The 17,109-nt window shown below is 39.8% G+C and overlaps 1 protein-coding gene across 1 annotated transcript; it reads right to left on the bottom strand.

The window, feature by feature from the left end:
• Window positions 1-1,898: 1,898 nt before the first annotated feature.
• On the bottom strand, window positions 1,899-16,346 carry LOC135767110 (polymeric immunoglobulin receptor-like). The gene is made up of 12 exons (XM_065276739.1): window positions 15,115-16,346; window positions 12,454-12,619; window positions 12,225-12,347; window positions 11,650-11,763; window positions 7,728-8,042; window positions 7,363-7,641; window positions 7,210-7,275; window positions 7,077-7,101; window positions 4,495-4,592; window positions 4,205-4,257; window positions 2,312-2,365; window positions 1,899-2,213 (listed from the first exon to the last, which is right to left on the bottom strand). The coding sequence occupies exons 3-11, from the start codon at window positions 12,265-12,267 to the stop codon at window positions 2,312-2,314; spliced, it is 1,047 nt and encodes a 348-aa protein (XP_065132811.1). The 5' UTR covers window positions 12,268-12,347; window positions 12,454-12,619; window positions 15,115-16,346; the 3' UTR covers window positions 1,899-2,213.
• Window positions 16,347-17,109: the final 763 nt, after the last annotated feature.

Below are 17,109 nucleotides of genomic sequence, written 5' to 3'. Positions count from 1 at the left end.
ACGCCATCTTTGGCAATATTTCAGATAGCGACATGCGTCACCCTGTCTTTGTCGTTAAGCCTCACCATTGGTTGAATTTGATATACACATTCAGACACACTTACCCCTGGAGGCGTCCCCAAAGTGTCACCGCAGTGACTCAAAGCGAGTTCCTGCGAAAGGGAACTGTAACAATGTATCTTAAAAGGTTACACGATGTAAACTTGTCCCCATATTTAGTCCTTGAATTTGAGGGTATTGAACCTGGAAAGTCCTTAAAAGGTTCTTAAATTTGAAGTTTACTAAAGTGTGGGAACCCTGTTACAGACAGACTAGAAATGTACAACAATACATATGCATTAAATATAGACCCTTTTACTGTTTGTACACAATGATGACGTTGCAACGTATGCGAGCGCAGTTTGGCAACGGAAATATGGCAAGAATCAGCAGCGAAGCAACACAGACAGAAAAAGTTATTTTAAAAAGTTGACTTTATCAACTTTTTCAACACAGCTACCAGATCCGTGTACTATAGTGGAGTGGATAGAAGACATAAGCAGATGGCACAAATTAAAGTTGCCAGATACATAAATACGTATATGATGCTAGGAAACTGTTTTGATAAACGTTCTGAGTTGCTAACACATTAGAACCACTAGGGAAAAACACCACTTCTGTTGCCAAAATGCACGCGCAGGCTATTTGATCACGTGAGCTGTAAAAGGGTCTATATGGAATACTTGTATTGAATGTAAAAAAATGTCAAATATTCATATTAATATTCATTTAAAGTCTGGTAAAAGTACTAATTTACAAAAAAAAAAAAAACAGGTCAGAAGCACTTAGGAGGTTTTGCATCTGAGCTCATCATCAATAGGCTACAAAGATGCCTCAATCGACAGTTTCTAGGGTGAGTAGCCTTATTTAAGACAAACCTTTAATTCTGGCATGAACTAGCGTTTTAACCTTTAAAAATATTCAAAATTAAACTGAATTATGCGAATAGTATAAAAAACACACAAAATAGACCTCACCTTCATTTTGGACTGTAGGAAAATTACAGAATTTGTAGTATACAATAATAAACCGCAATCAATATCAAGAGATAAAATCAAGTTCTTGTGGCAGACCATAAACCATACACTTTAAGCAAAGGCATTCAAAGACTTTATCTAAATACCCACACGTGCGGTCTTTGCACTTAACCACTTGACTGTGATGTATTTCCTGTATTTGGTAAGTGTTCTAGGGGGTGTTAATATGCCAAGCGTGCATATAGGATTATTCACAAGATGGGACACAGCAAGTGGAAAAGAATCTCTGTCTAGGTAGTGGCAGCAATTTACACTTTTGTTTTTTATTAACTTTATTATATTTTTTTCTCTAAATACAATGAACACCACACTAAGATGAACATTGGCCGAACCTATCATCTATACTTTTATGAAACTTTCAGAAGCAGAATTCCAGGCACCTGTAAGAAACTTTTTATTTTGTGTATGCAGTTTGTTAAAGTTTGTTCAGTAATGTTGAATCTAATTGTGTGATAAAAGCAGTTAAAAACGTTTAACAAAATACACGCTGTTTGCACAAATGAAATGTGCAACACTTTTCATTTTACTAACAAAATATGAAATGTAAATGTATTAACTTGCACTTGAAAGTTTTACTGACATCTTGTGAGGTCTCAAGTGGCCAAGACTGCAAGTGTGGATATTTGGACAAAGCCATACGTCAGAATCGCTTTCGTGATACTCTGATGTCATACACTGATTGGCCTGCGCAGTGCTGCATGAAGTTGAACCTTGACGCTCTGCCCTTTGCAGGTGCATTTAATGATGAGAAGCAAGACTTAAAAAGTAGGTGTGCCTGCCAATGTATTTATACAGTACAAATATATACAGATTAGGGGATGAATTAACAAGCCATAATAAAATATTAAAATCATTCAGCCACTACAAATTACAACCTAACTTGATTTTTTTACTAACATGTTTATTTGGTCTGAAGGATGCGTATTATACACATTTAACAGTTAAATACAAACACAATAAAGATGCATTCTTGTTATTTTTGCACACATTAACAAACCAAACTTTTCATCTTGTAAATCTAAAGACATGCATGTCAAATGATCAAATGTTATGTGTTTATAACAATTTTATCTTGGTGTTTTGCAAGCTTTTGTATCATGTGTTTATCTTCTCAGACATTCAATCCAGCTTAAACACCTGTGTGATGAGAAATGAGAAATTATCTTGCATTTTGTTTGAAGAACTTGACACAAATTAACACTATTATTGTAATTAACACAACAGTAACATCTCACCTATTCAGGTACAGGGCTGCAGATCACATTTTCCCCTGCATCTGCTGGTCTACACTGAAAATAATACATCATATCGAGTCATACTGACAATAACACAAATGTTACTGTAACATAAACTAAAGCACTGTACTGAGATCAGAGATTCATTGTGTTTGTGCTTGTTTTTATGAATTCACGTACTGCTTCAATCTTTGGAAATGTAAAGGTCACATATTGTCAAAACTGAAATTTTGTGGCATTTTTCATGATAACTGTGGTCTAGGGGCCAAAAACGGTTAGTTTTTACTTCCATAAAATCGCTATGTCACAAATTTACAGTTGCCGCTTTCAATCTCCACCCTGAGTACTGTCCACCGCTCCACCCCCTTTTTGACAAACAAACTGCTAAGGAATATCACACCATGTGAGAAAATTCTGTTCAATCGATGGATGTCAGGAAACTAAATCATTGCACAGGCTTCTGAAAAACATTTATATACAAGAATCTACTCAACAAAGATGTTGCAGTCACAGTAGCCAATCTGTACATACGTGAAGATAAGATTCATCCAAATAGTAGCTAGGTTTGTCTAAATGGGTCTAAAAGTCGCTAGATGTAGCAATAAAGTAGCTAAGTTGGCAACACAGTTGCTGAGTTGGCAACATTGCTTCAGCCAATCCCCTTTTTTTTGAGCAAGTAAACCCCACCCACTGATTAACATTTAATTTGCATACAAGTTGAAAACGAAAATGAAAACCAATAAATAAAAGAGAACATAAAATTAAAACGGAACTTTACATTTTAACTTTGTTATATAAAATAATTTAATTTAAAGACCAAAAATACCTTCCATGCAAATCCACAACCCATAAACAAACACAATTTAAATAGTGCTGCACGATAAATTGCACACGATTGTCACACACATCTCGTTGATTAGTAGTAAAGCGGCATCACCTGCTTTCAGAACCGGCTTTCAGAAAAGCAGGTGATGGTGATTTACTACTAATCGTCTTAACTAACGAGGTGCGTGAGACAATCGCATGTAATTACTCAAGCAGCCCTAACTTTAAGTTACATTATGGAGACAGAAAAAACTGAAATTATATATTGTAAACAGTTATGCAACGCTAACGTGTTGCTAAGGTAAAAATCTAATAGTCTCTGTGTTTACTAACCTAGTGTACAGAAACTAACATTTAGTGTACTTCCATGGGTAACGTCATTTCAACTGAGTATTTCACTCATAAAACAACAGGCCAATCAGAAGAGAGGCTCGTGATTATTAATTATTACAGGCCAAAACGACCTGTTCTTAGTAGAGCTCCTGAAAGAGGAGTTGTAAAAATATATAAAGATTGTTTTTGGTACTTAAACTGCATATATATTCTTAAGGACATCAAAACCTAAAATAAAACACTAGAAAGCTTAGAAATATGGAACCTTTAATCCCAGAACTGTACATCAAATTCAGGAGTCACTCAGGATGAATTAACTGAGTCGTCCTGTCAATAAACGCACATCTGTTTCAGTCTCTCACATACTCTACTATCACACATAAAACTTTTCAGACACTTGTGTAACTATTATATCACTTCTGATGTGATCGTCTCCATATAGGATGAATCTCTTGTTTTACAATCCACAGAAGTGAAGTCACTTTGGATTAAAACATCTGCTATATCAGGGGTGGAGTAACCTGGTCCTGGAGGGCCACTGTCCTGCAGAGTTTAGTTACAACGCTAATTAAACACACCTGAAAAATCAAACTAATAAAAGTCTTTAGGATTACTTGGAAATGTAAGGTGTGTTTGATTAGGGTTGGAACTAAACTCTGCAGGACAGTGGCCCTCAAGAACCCAGGGTTCCCCACTCCTGTGTACAAACAAATGTAAACAGTAATAAATACTCACTTCATCACTGACCTTTTCTTTTTTCATCTTTGAGATGTGATTGTTATTTTCCCCTGTTAGTAAATACATTTTCAACTGGTCTGTTAGAGGTATGCAGTATAAATGTAAAGTACATTAATTTAAACTGTTTAAACATACAAATGATTTATAGAATCAGCCAGAAGTCATAAAATCTATTAAAAGTCGTTAAAACCCCATGATGCATAAAAACTGATAAAACATTACCCGTTGCTTTGGTAAAAACATTTGCCACATGCATAAATGTAATATAAATGTTATGTAATACTGACTGTGTTTGTTTCTCCATATTACAGATGTCACAGTAACAAGAAACAGCAGCAGAAGCAGAACAATGAGTAGAGGCCACATCTTTAGATGATCATGCTGTCTGTCATAATAAATAACAATGCTTCATGTTAGCATAAATCATACAGAGTAACTTTACTGTAGTTTCAATAGCATATTGAGATAATTATAATTGCATGTAAATATACATACAGTACAGTACTGTGCAAAAGCCTTAGGCCACCAGGACCAGCGTTGTTGTTTTAGCAAAATTTTAATGTCCATCCATATTTATTTTCATTATTTTTTAAGATACAAACAGAAAATACAGGAAACATGTACACAATATCAGAATGGGTCCTAGGTGTCATACAGAATGGATATACTTTCTAGTTTTGGCGCAGACCACCCCGTTTTACTGGGGTAGTAGTGCCAGAGGATGCAAACTCCTCACCAAGCAAGCAATCATAGCAGTTCTGGCTCAGGAGTGAAACTTCACAGCCGTTTCTACAGTCGCTATTTTGTCGTTCCGAAGAAGGAGATAAACAGGGTGCTGCACAAACGTGCATTCAAAATGACTACACTGAGGCAGATCCTTAGGTACCAAACAGGGAATTAAACCATTTCAGTGGACTTGAGAGATGTCCATATTCAGACCCCTTTCTGATATTTGCATTTAAGGACATGTCCTCCTACCGGTTCATTATACTCCCGTTTGGGCTGGCACTTGCCCCAAGCACGTTCACGAAATGTGTGGATGCAGCTTTATCCCCCAGAAAGCAAGTGGGTTGTGCATCCTCCACTATTTGGATGATTGGCTGATCTTAGCCTATTTGAGAGACGTGCTGCTTTCACACTTTAAAAACATCCGTATGTGTGTAAATTTGCAAAGGAGCGCTCTGCACCCGTCCAGGAGATTGCGTTTTTTGAGTGTGCAATTAGACTTGGGATTGATGCAAGCCTATCTATCAGAAGAACACAAATTAGATCTGATGTTTGCTATAAGTGCTTTCAGCCCCGGCCACTGAAACAGTTGCTTGATGCGAGGGCGTCTAGGCTTTGGGGTCCTGCTCGGAGAGGGGGAGTTTGTGGCACATTAATTGCTTAGAACTGAAAGCTGTAAACAAGAAAATGAACTTGTGATCTACAAACAGCCAAAAGGGGGGCCTAGTCTTGGTTTAAGCTCATTTTTGTCCGGGGAACCACCCCATTTATGACTATGGAGGTTCTCAGTCATTAATAACTTATAATCACAAAGAATATTCAATGATTTATTGTTATTGTTACGGAAACCAATAGACAGGCGCTCTGCAGTCCTCAAGGGAAATCCTCCCACCAACACGGTCATCTGGAGCCAGCCGTAAGTAACGCTGCAGGCGGCTATCATCCAGGCACAGCTTGTGGAGGAGTGGGTGACACTTACCATACTGGGTTTGTCTCTTAAGACTCTGATGGATAAACTGTGGCATGGACATGCTGTCAAGGAATGGGACTCCTCAAGGAGAGTGGAGACTGAATCCCATGTCAGTCAAGCTGATCTGGAATCAGTTCGGGAAAGTGGAGGAGAACCTGTTCATGTCCGAGGAGAACACACATTGCCCTCTGTTCTTCTCGTTGATGCACTCTCCCCTGGGAGAGTATTCGTAAAGATTATTCTGTGCAGGTTCTGTGCAAAATCAAGGAGGGGAGGGAAATGGTAACCCTGATCATCTCGAGCTTGCCAAATCAGCCTTTATTCCGCAAGCTATTGGAGTTTCTAACAGCTCCTCTGTGGCGAATTGACGCTTTACTAACCCACACCTGAAAACGGCTACAGGCCAATCATGGTTTATCAACCGTAACTAGGTGCAGGAGGTCTGTCAAGCTTTCGAGTGAGGGAAACATGTTGAAGTGTTGTGCGTATGGATTGTGTAAATCTGATACCCGCTATCCTAAAAGGTGGAATTTTTTCCCTTCTCAAAACCTAAAACCCAAGGGGAGAAATGCCAGACGTGGATCAAGCAGTGTGGAAGGTTTCATTCACATTCACAACTATTCACAAAATATCGACATGATTAACAAAAACGTTAAATGTTAGCTAGCTAAGCAACAGTAACTAAGTAGGGCAGGGCTTAGCGAAAGCCAATTCTGCTTAGACAGGGCCTTCTCTCTCAGGGGAATGGTACAATTTGACACCCAACCCCAAACTGTGGAATCTACATGTGTGAAGGGTGTGCGAGAACTGATGATGACTAACGCACTGCCGGAGCGTTGTCGAGTTATGCAACACCTTTTCACCTGTACAAGCAGCCTCAGCAGAGGCCACTGTTCAGAAAGAACTGTGCCCAGTCAGGGTGTCATGTGTCTATGTCCCTTCAGGACTCTGAGCAGCTCTTTCTCTCTTACGGAGGCAGCGTCAAGGGAGGCCGTCTCAAAACAGAGGCTTTCACATTGGTTTGTCTATGCGATTCATTTGGCATACAGTAGCCAAGGCATGGATTGCCCTATCAATATCAGAGCCCATTCGACAAGAGCTATAGCCTCCTCTTGGGCTTGATCTAAGGGCACTTCCATTCAGGACATATTTATTATAATAGACATGTCTCACCTTGAGGTGCTCTCTGTGGTCAATGCTGTCAAACAAAAATATAGACAAAAAGAAACTAATTTAAAATCTGTAATACTATTTATTATAACTAATCATTTAATCACCACCAACAAGATGTATGAGTCTGCATTACCTGTTGTTGTTTCAGTAACACTGAATTTATCAGTAACCTGTGCATCTCCTACAGAGACTTTAGCAACTGAATAAAAAATATTTTTTTTTGCTATTTTTCTTTATATACTGTAGCAGAAAAAGCAACTTACAGTAAGTATTGAATAAGTTTTACCATTGACTGTGAGTTGAACAGGAGCGTGAAAATCTTCTACAGAGCAGTAATACCAGCCAGAATCACTCTTCATCAGTCCAGACATCACCACAGTCAAAGATCCTCTCCTATCATCACTGATCTCAACTGATGCATTCTGGGATGTGTAACAGCTCTGGTCTTTATATCTGCACCACTGTTTGTGTTTATTCCTATATGTAGAAGTATAGAGACACTGTACACTGATATTACCACCTTCATCTACAGTTACACTGCTGGACATCACAGAGAGATCAGGAACTGTGATCAAAAAGACAAATATTTGTCATTGACATTTATCAGAAACAAAAGCAATCTGTTGTTTAAGTGTAAAATAAATCTCATACCTGATTGGATTGTGAGATAAAACCTCTCTGTCACATCATAGGCAGCACCTTCAATTTCCATAGCACACGAGTAATCTCCAGTGTTTTGATGATGCAGGTCTCTCATAGTGACAGTAAATAAACTCTGATCAGGATGATCAATTACTGATACGTTTCCTTTGGTTTCATTTGCATATCCCAGAATAGAGCAGGAATTGTAACATCCTGATGGATGATAACAGCAGAATTTCTTGTGTTGGGTGTATTTACTTTCATAATGACATGGGATAATAACAGATCCACCAGTCTGAACAGTTACTGTCCAACACTCACCACCTATAAATTATAAACAAAACAACTCTTACAATTGTGTGTTACAATGGATATTTTAATATATATAAATATATATATATATATATATATATATATATATATATATTTTTTTTTTTTTTTGATGATGTACTTAGGGTTGCCACCCATGTCTGATAAAAAACCTGGACATATCGATGATGACCCGGCCAATTGGTTTGCTCACAAGCCACCCCCCCCCATAGCATAATATTTCTATAGGCCTATGCCATTATTGGCAACACTTTACAATTCTCTTTTTTTTTCAATTCTTATTTGTTAACTAACCGTGAGCAGTACATTTGTTACTGTATTTGTTAATCTTTGATAATGTTAGTAAATAAAAATACAGCTGTTCATGGTTTATTCATGTTAGTTCACAGTGCATTAACTAATGTTAACAAGATTTAAATAAATGTATTATTAACATTAACAAAGATAAAAAATTGCTTTATGCTATAAGTACAGTTTATTATTAGTTAATGTGTTAACTAATGAACCTTATTGTAAAGTGTTACCCAATTATTTGTTCATTATGTTAAAATATGTAAAGTTTACAATTTATTAAAGCTGCTTATGCTATTTATGTAAACTGTTTTTATTTATATTCCTTTGCAACTCTAAACAGGTCTAAATAGCATCTAGCAAATATGCACATGAAATTAAACTTGTTGAACTCACCTCAACATGTATTTTACAATCATTTAACCCGCCATGGGAAAAGCTGAAGTCACTGTTACAAACTCTACACCATGCAAGATTTTAACTCTTTTAAGTCTAGTGTAAAATGTGTCTTATATTTTCGCTTTTGGGGCACTCTCCCTCTGCCAATGGCGCTCCTGTTTCTAGATACACTGATTAGTTTGGTTCGGGAGAAGAGATAAAAGCCCGCCCACACTGACAATTGATTGGTTGATGTCCTGAAACAGGCCAATCAGGATGCTCTGTCTTACATGCGCTAAATGAGGCAAACACACACACAGACGCAAGGTCTCCCTCTCTGCCGTGCGCGCGCTAAATTTCATATTCACATAGCTTTTCGAAAACCGGGACATTCAGTGTCCCGGGAGAGTTGATAAATTTCCCGGGACAGGTTATTAAAAAGAAGGACAATCCCGGTAAAACCGGGACAGGTGGCAACCCTAGATGTACTGTAAGTTGTCTATCTTTTGTCTAACAAATTTGAAAAACATCTCAATTACACATGTAACCCTGTTCCGTTGTTTGCTGAGAAAGCCAAGCATCTAGTTCCCTTCTTTTAGGGCACAAAGGTTACATACATAACTGAGACATTCCCTTTCAGTTGGTCACTATGACATTGTGACCGACGTATTAGGAATCCCTTGGAAAGCGCCATGGGTGTTGCCTCCTCCAGTGCCTTGCATAGAGCTTCCACCCCTTGTTTTTAGAGTTGGCGGAACAGGGTGTTTAAATAGGAAGCCAGTCACTACTTGTTCCTTAACCTGGTAGAGTAACCTTAGATAACAGTGAGAAGGGTACACACCTGGGCGGCACAATATGGAAAAACCACAGAGAGTATTACTACATACTGAGGTCTCTGGGGATGTCTTTCTAATGAGATAACACCTGTACAGAGACAGCAGAGATAACTCTGCTGAGGGAAAAATGTGGGCTTAGTTCTTACTCCACAGACATTACACACATGAAATCTCGCTTAGGGGTCACTCATATAGACACCAAGGCTTAACATCGATTTACAAGAATTTAGCTGATTAAGGGCTGGTAGCAGACACTCTGCTACGGGCGTTGGTGGAAGTTCTACAAAAAGTATTTATTTCACTAATATAGGAGTGGTGGGAAACTTGGGCACATAGCCGGGGCGGGCTCTCAGTGTAAAGCTGGAGTCAGTGGGCCCAATTGTAGGCACGAATCATTGACTGAGAATGTGTGTAGGTCCCCTCCCCGCTTTACTGAGGCCAATGCAGTCAGCATCAAAGTTTTCATTGAAAGAAACATGATACTTGTTGACTGCAAAGGCTCGAAGGGGGGACCCTGGAGACATTTGATCACCATGGACAGGTCCCATGCGGGTAAAGAGAGTGGACAAGTTGGATTTAATTTTCTTGCCCCCCTAAGGAACCTAATGACCGTGTCGTGCTGGCCGCCTTACCTACCTTCTATTGGGTCGTGGTTAGCAGAGATAGCAGCAATGTATACTTTAATGGTGGAGGGGGACAGCCTCCTCTACAACTGCTGCTGAAGGAAAGAAAGCACGACACTGATTGGGAATCTCCATGGGTCCTCTTGAAGATAGGAACACCACTCGGTGAACAGGTTCCACTTCAGAACATTAGTGTGTCTCGTAGATGGTGCTCAAGCCGAAACGATTGTGTTAGCTACCTCCTGGGGTAAGACACTTAGAACCTCTGCGTACCGTCCAAAGACCACACATGGAGATGTCATAGTGTGCCCCATATTGAGAATAAAACGGGTACGAGTGGGAGGTCTATGGGGAGACAAACAGATCTACCTGTGTTTGCTGAAACATCTCCCCCAGATGCTCCAGGAGATTTGGAGGAGTCGGCACTGACCGGGGAGCGCTGCTCGTGAGAGTATGAAGGAACCTCAGATGTTTCTGACTCCACAAGAGGAGGTGTCGGGCGAGTTGTGACATGCAACGACAGTGCAGACCACCTTTGCGGTTTATATGCGCAACAGTTGCAGAGTGCGGACTATGACATCTTTGCCTCGAATCTTGCTTTTGAGGTGGTCAAGTGCAAGATACACTTTCCATAAATCGAGGCAGTTGATGTGCCAGTGCAGTTGGGATGCTGTCCAAACCCCTGAGACTGCATTGACATACGGTCATCCTCGGGAGAGCTGAAGGATAAGAGTGGTCCTGCGTTTGACGGGCCAGACATACGTCTTAGCTGGCTGCGGAACTGAGGTGTGAGGGAACCTGGAGGGTTGGTTTTTTGCAGGGTTTCCGGACACAATAACCCGGAGGTTGCCTCCCCGAGTGCCTGCACTCATGGTCTTTACGATGCGAGGCAAGGTGTGGGAGCCGGCCTTCAAGTAGACCATGAGAACAGTTGTCTTTAAAAAGACTTTAACTTGTGCAGCTTTTAGGAAACTGCTCTTTAGTGGTGAGATGGATGAAGCATGCAGGGGAAACGGCAATGCACACATACTCAAAATAAAAGATGAGGGTTAAGAACTGCAGGGCCAGTGAACAGTGCCTTAGCGCCAACAATCTTTAGCATGCAGTCTTCCCAAGAGAATGCTTCTCATAAGCAGAGTGAAAATGTTGCATGTCAACATTTATTAGCTCTTTGTATGTTTCTCGAAGCAGATAAGTCTCTCTAGCGAGTTCCCAATACTTCGGTCACAATGTGACGCCGTAGTGAGAGACTGAAAGGGAACATTTAATCCAAACTAGTTTATTTTTTATGGTTCTGCAGTCTAATATTTGCAGTTATAATTATGCTCAATTACTAAGAGTGAATAAGATCTGTGTGCATAAAATGAATAGGTACACAATAAATAATGTTAAAGTAGTTAAACATTAAACTATAGCAGGTCACAACACAGGACATTTTAGCAATGCATGTAAGTAATCAAATCAAACACATACCTGTAATAAGCCAGATAATAACAATAATGAACTTCAAACTGACTGTCTGCATGTCAAACAGATGTGATGATTTATTTCTCCAAATCTTCATCATGTCCACGTACATTTTCATTGCTTTATTTTGAATACAACAGAAACAATCACTTGAAACTATTTTTTTCTTTAAATGAAACTTAAAGCTAAAAGAGACACATAACTGAAGTAGATCATCTGTGATTATAGTGACTGTATGTTGTACTTTTATAGCATCTCTTCCTTCCTGTATGTCACACTTTGAGTTGCTAGAGACAACAATTTCCACACATACACACTGTAAAAAATGTAGTACAGTGAAAAAAAATCTTGGTACCAGTTTCCTCTAGCTTTTTCTTGTTTACTCAACTTTTGGACTAAGTAGTTTACAGTACCAAACCTAATTTAATGAGTTACGTCAACCTTAGTAGAAAAAAAATAGTTTTTAATTAACTTTCTTTTATCATTTCAGTTATATTATATACACTTTCCTTAAAGGAAAACACCACAGTTTTCAATATTTTACTATGTTCTTCCCTCATCTTAGACAAATAAATACATACCTCTCTTTTCTAAATGCATGCACTTAATCATTGTACAGCGCATCCATTTAGCCTAGCCCCATTCATTCATTAGGATCCATACAGGGATGAATTTAAAAGCCACCAAACACTTCCATGTTTACCCTATTTAGAGACACGAGTAGTTACATGAGTAAGTGTCATGATGAATAGAGAGGAGGAGAGCCAGATGCAGGGAAAAAAAAACAGAAAGTTTATTTAAAGTTCAAACCTCGACTGAGGGACTGCGTAGCACGGAGATCACACGACCTGTGAGCCCTGACTGGAGAAATCGGATCTGGAGAGCTGGAAGACAGATAAACCCAGCGAGGCGTGTTCCCTCGGAGGCGGGGCAGAGTGCCGTAGCGGCGAGGACTGCAGTAAAATACAAGCAAAAACTAAAAGACAAAAGAAACAAGAGAAAATAACAACGACTAGAATTAGCGAGGACTAGAGTACAAAAACTGCTTAGTTCAAAGACAAGACAAGGAGTCGGCACGAGCTGCACGTGAAACATACATTGGACTGACAAAGACAGAGGAAAGAGGATTAGGAGAGACAGAATCCTGCGAGCGTAAAATAAAGGAAAATATACGCTACAGGTGTGCATGTGAGAAAGCAGTGCGCAGGGAATACCGGAACAGGGAAACACGGGGATGAGGTGAGTGACGCAGACACCGAGCACATGGCAAGCTGTCAAAACACACCCCCACAAGCCCGACAAAACACACAAGACACACAGACATGAACCGTTTGAAAGACTGAGGTCGTGACGGTAAGTATGGTAGCACAAAATAAAACGTGGCGATTTGCTAGTTGGATAAAAATTAGATCTATATTAAATGGCGGAAGAGCACTTAGTTTGCAGCACTTTGACCAAGGTGATCTGTAGAATTAAACATGATGCAATGCATGATGGGAACGATTGTTTACTTTAAAATAGTTTGTTCCGATAATTCAATTTGGTAAGTTGAGCAAACTTTTTGACACATTTTGGTCAAATACTTAAGTCCATTGAACAAATGAATATTCGTAGCAACATGTTGAGGGCTAATTTTATACTTATAATTTTTTTTGACTAAAAACATCTTTGTTCAATATACTTCATTACATTTTTTTTACGTTTTTAAATGAGAACTTCCAAAATAACAGGATTTTACTTACTGTATAGGTTATCTAAAATCTAAAATTTTTGTTTTATGACATTTTTTTAATGATTTATTTTACCTCATACAAGTTTCCTGCTGATGAAAAAACACCAGCAAGTGACTGCAGATGGTTGCTGTTTGTGGTGATAACATGTAGGCATAGCAACTTTTAAATAAAGATGCTCAAAAGATTCTTCACAGCGATGTCAAGAAGCATTTTTGGTTCCTCAAAGAACCATTTAGTCAAAGTTTCTTTGAAAAAAACATTTCTTTCATAACATTTTTATAGTCTGAAAACTATTTTGTACCTTAAAGAACCTTTTGTGAAACAGAAAGATAAACTTCAGACGTTAAAGTTTCAATAAAGAACCATTTAGACCAAAGACTTTTTGGCATCGTGAAGCAGCTTTATTTATAGCATGCAGGTGACACGAGACATCATTAACAGACTTTAATATGATTCTGTAAAATTGAATATGGGATTATGGGAATGTAAATTAAGTTTGAATATTTTGTACAGGTAATTTGTATGCTTAGCTAATACAAATGGAACAAAATAACTTGATATGAGTAGAAGCAATTAAACATAAATAAATAAATAACTCTCTTTCTTTCTTTACAAGTATTCTTCAGAATAGTAAAAACTTGTAACTAGGTTTAAGCTCTTCTTGTCTTATTGCCTCCCTATGATAAATCGCTTTATTGTTTCCTAATCTTTGTAAGTCGCTTTGGATGAAAGTAAATGAAAGCCTCGGGCTCAAAGTTTCTGTTCTTGTTTGCGTTCACACATTATTCACACCTTATTATGTGTTGCATTTTTTAAACAGCTGCATGGTTCACTTATCTGATGTTATTGTTTTTACAAGAATACTTGCGGAGATTGCTTTGTGTCCGGGCAAGAAATGAAAGAGAACCGAATTTTTTTTGTGCCCCTGGTCGCAAATGCAACACTCTGTATTCATATTACTTCTGAGGGTGTTCTGTAAGCACAAAAGATAGCTGCTAGTACAGAAATATACTCAATATATACCATAATTCAGTTACAGTCATAGCGCAACCAAGAGGCAGCAGGAAATGCCATGTTTTACACTTTGATTTACTGCTCTTAGAGATTTATTCAGATCAACGTCATATTTGGTTGGCCTAATCTAAAGGCCTGTTGTGATCATAATTGGCCACAACCTTGACTTTTTGTTAAAGGGCGTGTCCGTGGCGGATAAACTAAAATATGGCTAAACTAATTGCATATTTGAGGGCCTAAACAAGTTCAAAAAGTCATGAAATGTTGCACACGTGTCAAATGTAGGAAAATTTTGATGTGGTATAGGCTTCAGAAATAGGGATGTAGAAATGGCTCTATAGCGCCACCTACAAAAATTGAAGAGAGCAGCCCCCCCGTTATGTTAAACGTACAGGTACGAAATGCGAAAGGATCATAAATCACCCCAAGACCTACAAAAAGTCTCTTGGAGCCAATCTCTAAACCGCACAGGAAGTCAGCCATTTAAAAACATTTCTGTATTTTGGTGCAAATTTTAAAGGCTCCAAAAAATGTACATTTCCAGGCTTCGTATTTTAACAAACTCCTCCTAGAGATTTAATCAGATCATCAACATATGTGGTCAGTATAATCTAAGGGCCATTGCAATGCTAAATTGTGGAGCTCTTGACTTTTTGATGGATGGTGTGTGCGTGGCGGCCTGCCAAATTTCTGCATTTTGTCATGAAAAGGAAGTTCTTCTTACTCAGGCTTAAAATGTCCGATCTGATCCACGCTTCACAAGTTTCATAAGTGTCCTGGCCTGAACACATCAACATGGCATTTTTCAGATGCAGTCATAGCGCCACCTGTTGGCAGCAGGAAATGTCATGTTTTACACTGTGATTTAATCGCTCATAGAAATTTAATCGGATAATATTTGGTCAGACTGACCTTAAGGACTTTGCAATGATAAATTGTGAAGATCTTGAATTAATGTTAAAGGCCGTGTCTGTGGTTGTAATGACACGTAAGGAGTGGAAACAACTGCAGGGGAAAATTCAACAATGTTTATTAAATATAAACAGAGAGAGAGAGTATTAAGAGTCAAATGCGGAAGACACAGTCCGGTGTTGGTGTTGCTGACAATGGTGGCGAAGACTACGATGGAAGTTGGTGTAGAGAGTATTAAGTGCGACGTTGGTGGAGTGGTGAGCAGTGGTGAAATCCAGGCTGAACACGGGAACATCCACACGAAGACGACAACAATACACATCCAACTGTAACAGTAATCCGAAGCGACACAAGACAACCAAACAACACGGGACCGAACACAATGAAAGAATCTGGCAGGGAATAGAAAGTCAGGTGAGTTTATGGAGGTGATGTAATGATGAGCAGCTGGAGCGAGACAATCAACACACAGGTGAAGGGGATCGCTCTAATGAGCACATGGCAGAGGGTGAGTGAACAAACAAACACACACACACACGACACGGAGGAAACAGTGGATTTCCTACCGTGACAGTACCCCCTCCCTTAGGAACGCCCCTTGACGTTCCCAGCCTGCTTTACCTGTAGATGGAATTCATCAATAAGGCGGTGATCCAGTATGTCTCGAGCAGGAACCCACCTTCTCTCCTCTGGACCGTAACCTTCCCAATCCACCAAATACTGAAATCCGCGTCCCCTCCGTCTGGAGTCCAGAATACGGTTAACCGAATAAGTGGTCTCCCCATTAACAATACGAGGCGGGGGGGAACCGGGGCAGGCGGATTAAGACGGGATGAAATCACCGATTTAATTTTGGAAACATGAAAGACGGGATGAACCCTCCTGTACACCGGTGGAAGGCTCAGACGCACTGTTACCCGATTAATGATTTTGGTAACAGAAAACGGGCCAATAAATTTGGGAGCAAGTTTATTCGAAACGGAACGCATCGGAATATTCTGGGTTGAAAGCCACACTCTTTGACCGACGACGTAACGGGTAAGCTTTGACCGGTGGCGATCGGCCTTGGCCTTGGTGCGCGACCTTGCCTGGAGCAAAGCTCTACGAGCTCTGGTCCAGGTACGGTGACACCTCTGGACTAGTACGTGTGCGGAGGGGACCGACACCTCGGATTCCGTACTGACAAAATTAGGTGGTTGGTACCCTAAACTACACTTAAATAGAGACATGCCCGTAGATGACACTTGCAGAGAATTGTGTGCGTACTCCACAATTGAGAGTTGCTGACACCAGGACGAAGGATTCTTGGAAACCAAACATTGTAACACCCTTTCGACATCCTGGTTGGCTCGTTCGGTTTGACCATTGCTCTGGGGATGGAACCCGGATGAAAGACTAACAGTCGCTCCTAGCAGTTTACAAAATTCTCGCCAAAATTTGGACACAAATTGGGGACCCCTGTCAGAGACCACGTCTGTCGGGAGGCCATGTATCCGGAAGACGTGGTCAATGACAGCTACCGCTGTTTCCTTGGCTGATGGTAATTTGGGCAAGGGAATGAAATGAGTCGCCTTCGAGAACCGGTCCACTACGGTTAAAATCACCGTATTACCCTTAGAGGGTGGGAGGGCGGTAATGAAATCTAGCGATATATGGGACCAGGGTCTCGAAGGGACAGACAACGGTAAGAGTAACCCATCAGGAGGTCGATTGGAAGTCTTACCAGTGGCACAAACCGAACAAGCCAAGACGAAGTCGTGGACGTCACGAGCCATACCAGGCCACCAAAATCGTTGCTTGACTAGGA

This window comes from Paramisgurnus dabryanus, chromosome 6, assembly GCF_030506205.2.
Source record: "Paramisgurnus dabryanus chromosome 6, PD_genome_1.1, whole genome shotgun sequence".
NCBI lineage: Eukaryota > Metazoa > Chordata > Actinopteri > Cypriniformes > Cobitidae > Paramisgurnus > Paramisgurnus dabryanus.
The sequence above is the reverse complement of the archived record's forward strand: the minus strand, read 5'-3'. Positions and strand labels throughout refer to the sequence as shown.

Bases quoted from the DNA above. Each gene is read 5' to 3' on its own strand.
- LOC135767110 (XM_065276739.1), bottom strand. From the start codon at position 12,267: ATGCGCTGTACAATGATTAAGTGCATGCATTTAGAAAAGAGAG. The intron at 7,102-7,209 runs GTAATGCAGACT...TTTGTTTGACAG, and splicing joins TGTTACTGAAACAACAACAG to CATTGACCACAGAGAGCACC. The intron at 2,366-4,204 runs GTGAGTATTTAT...TATTATTTTCAG, and splicing joins AAGAAAAGGTCAGTGATGAA to TGTAGACCAGCAGATGCAGG.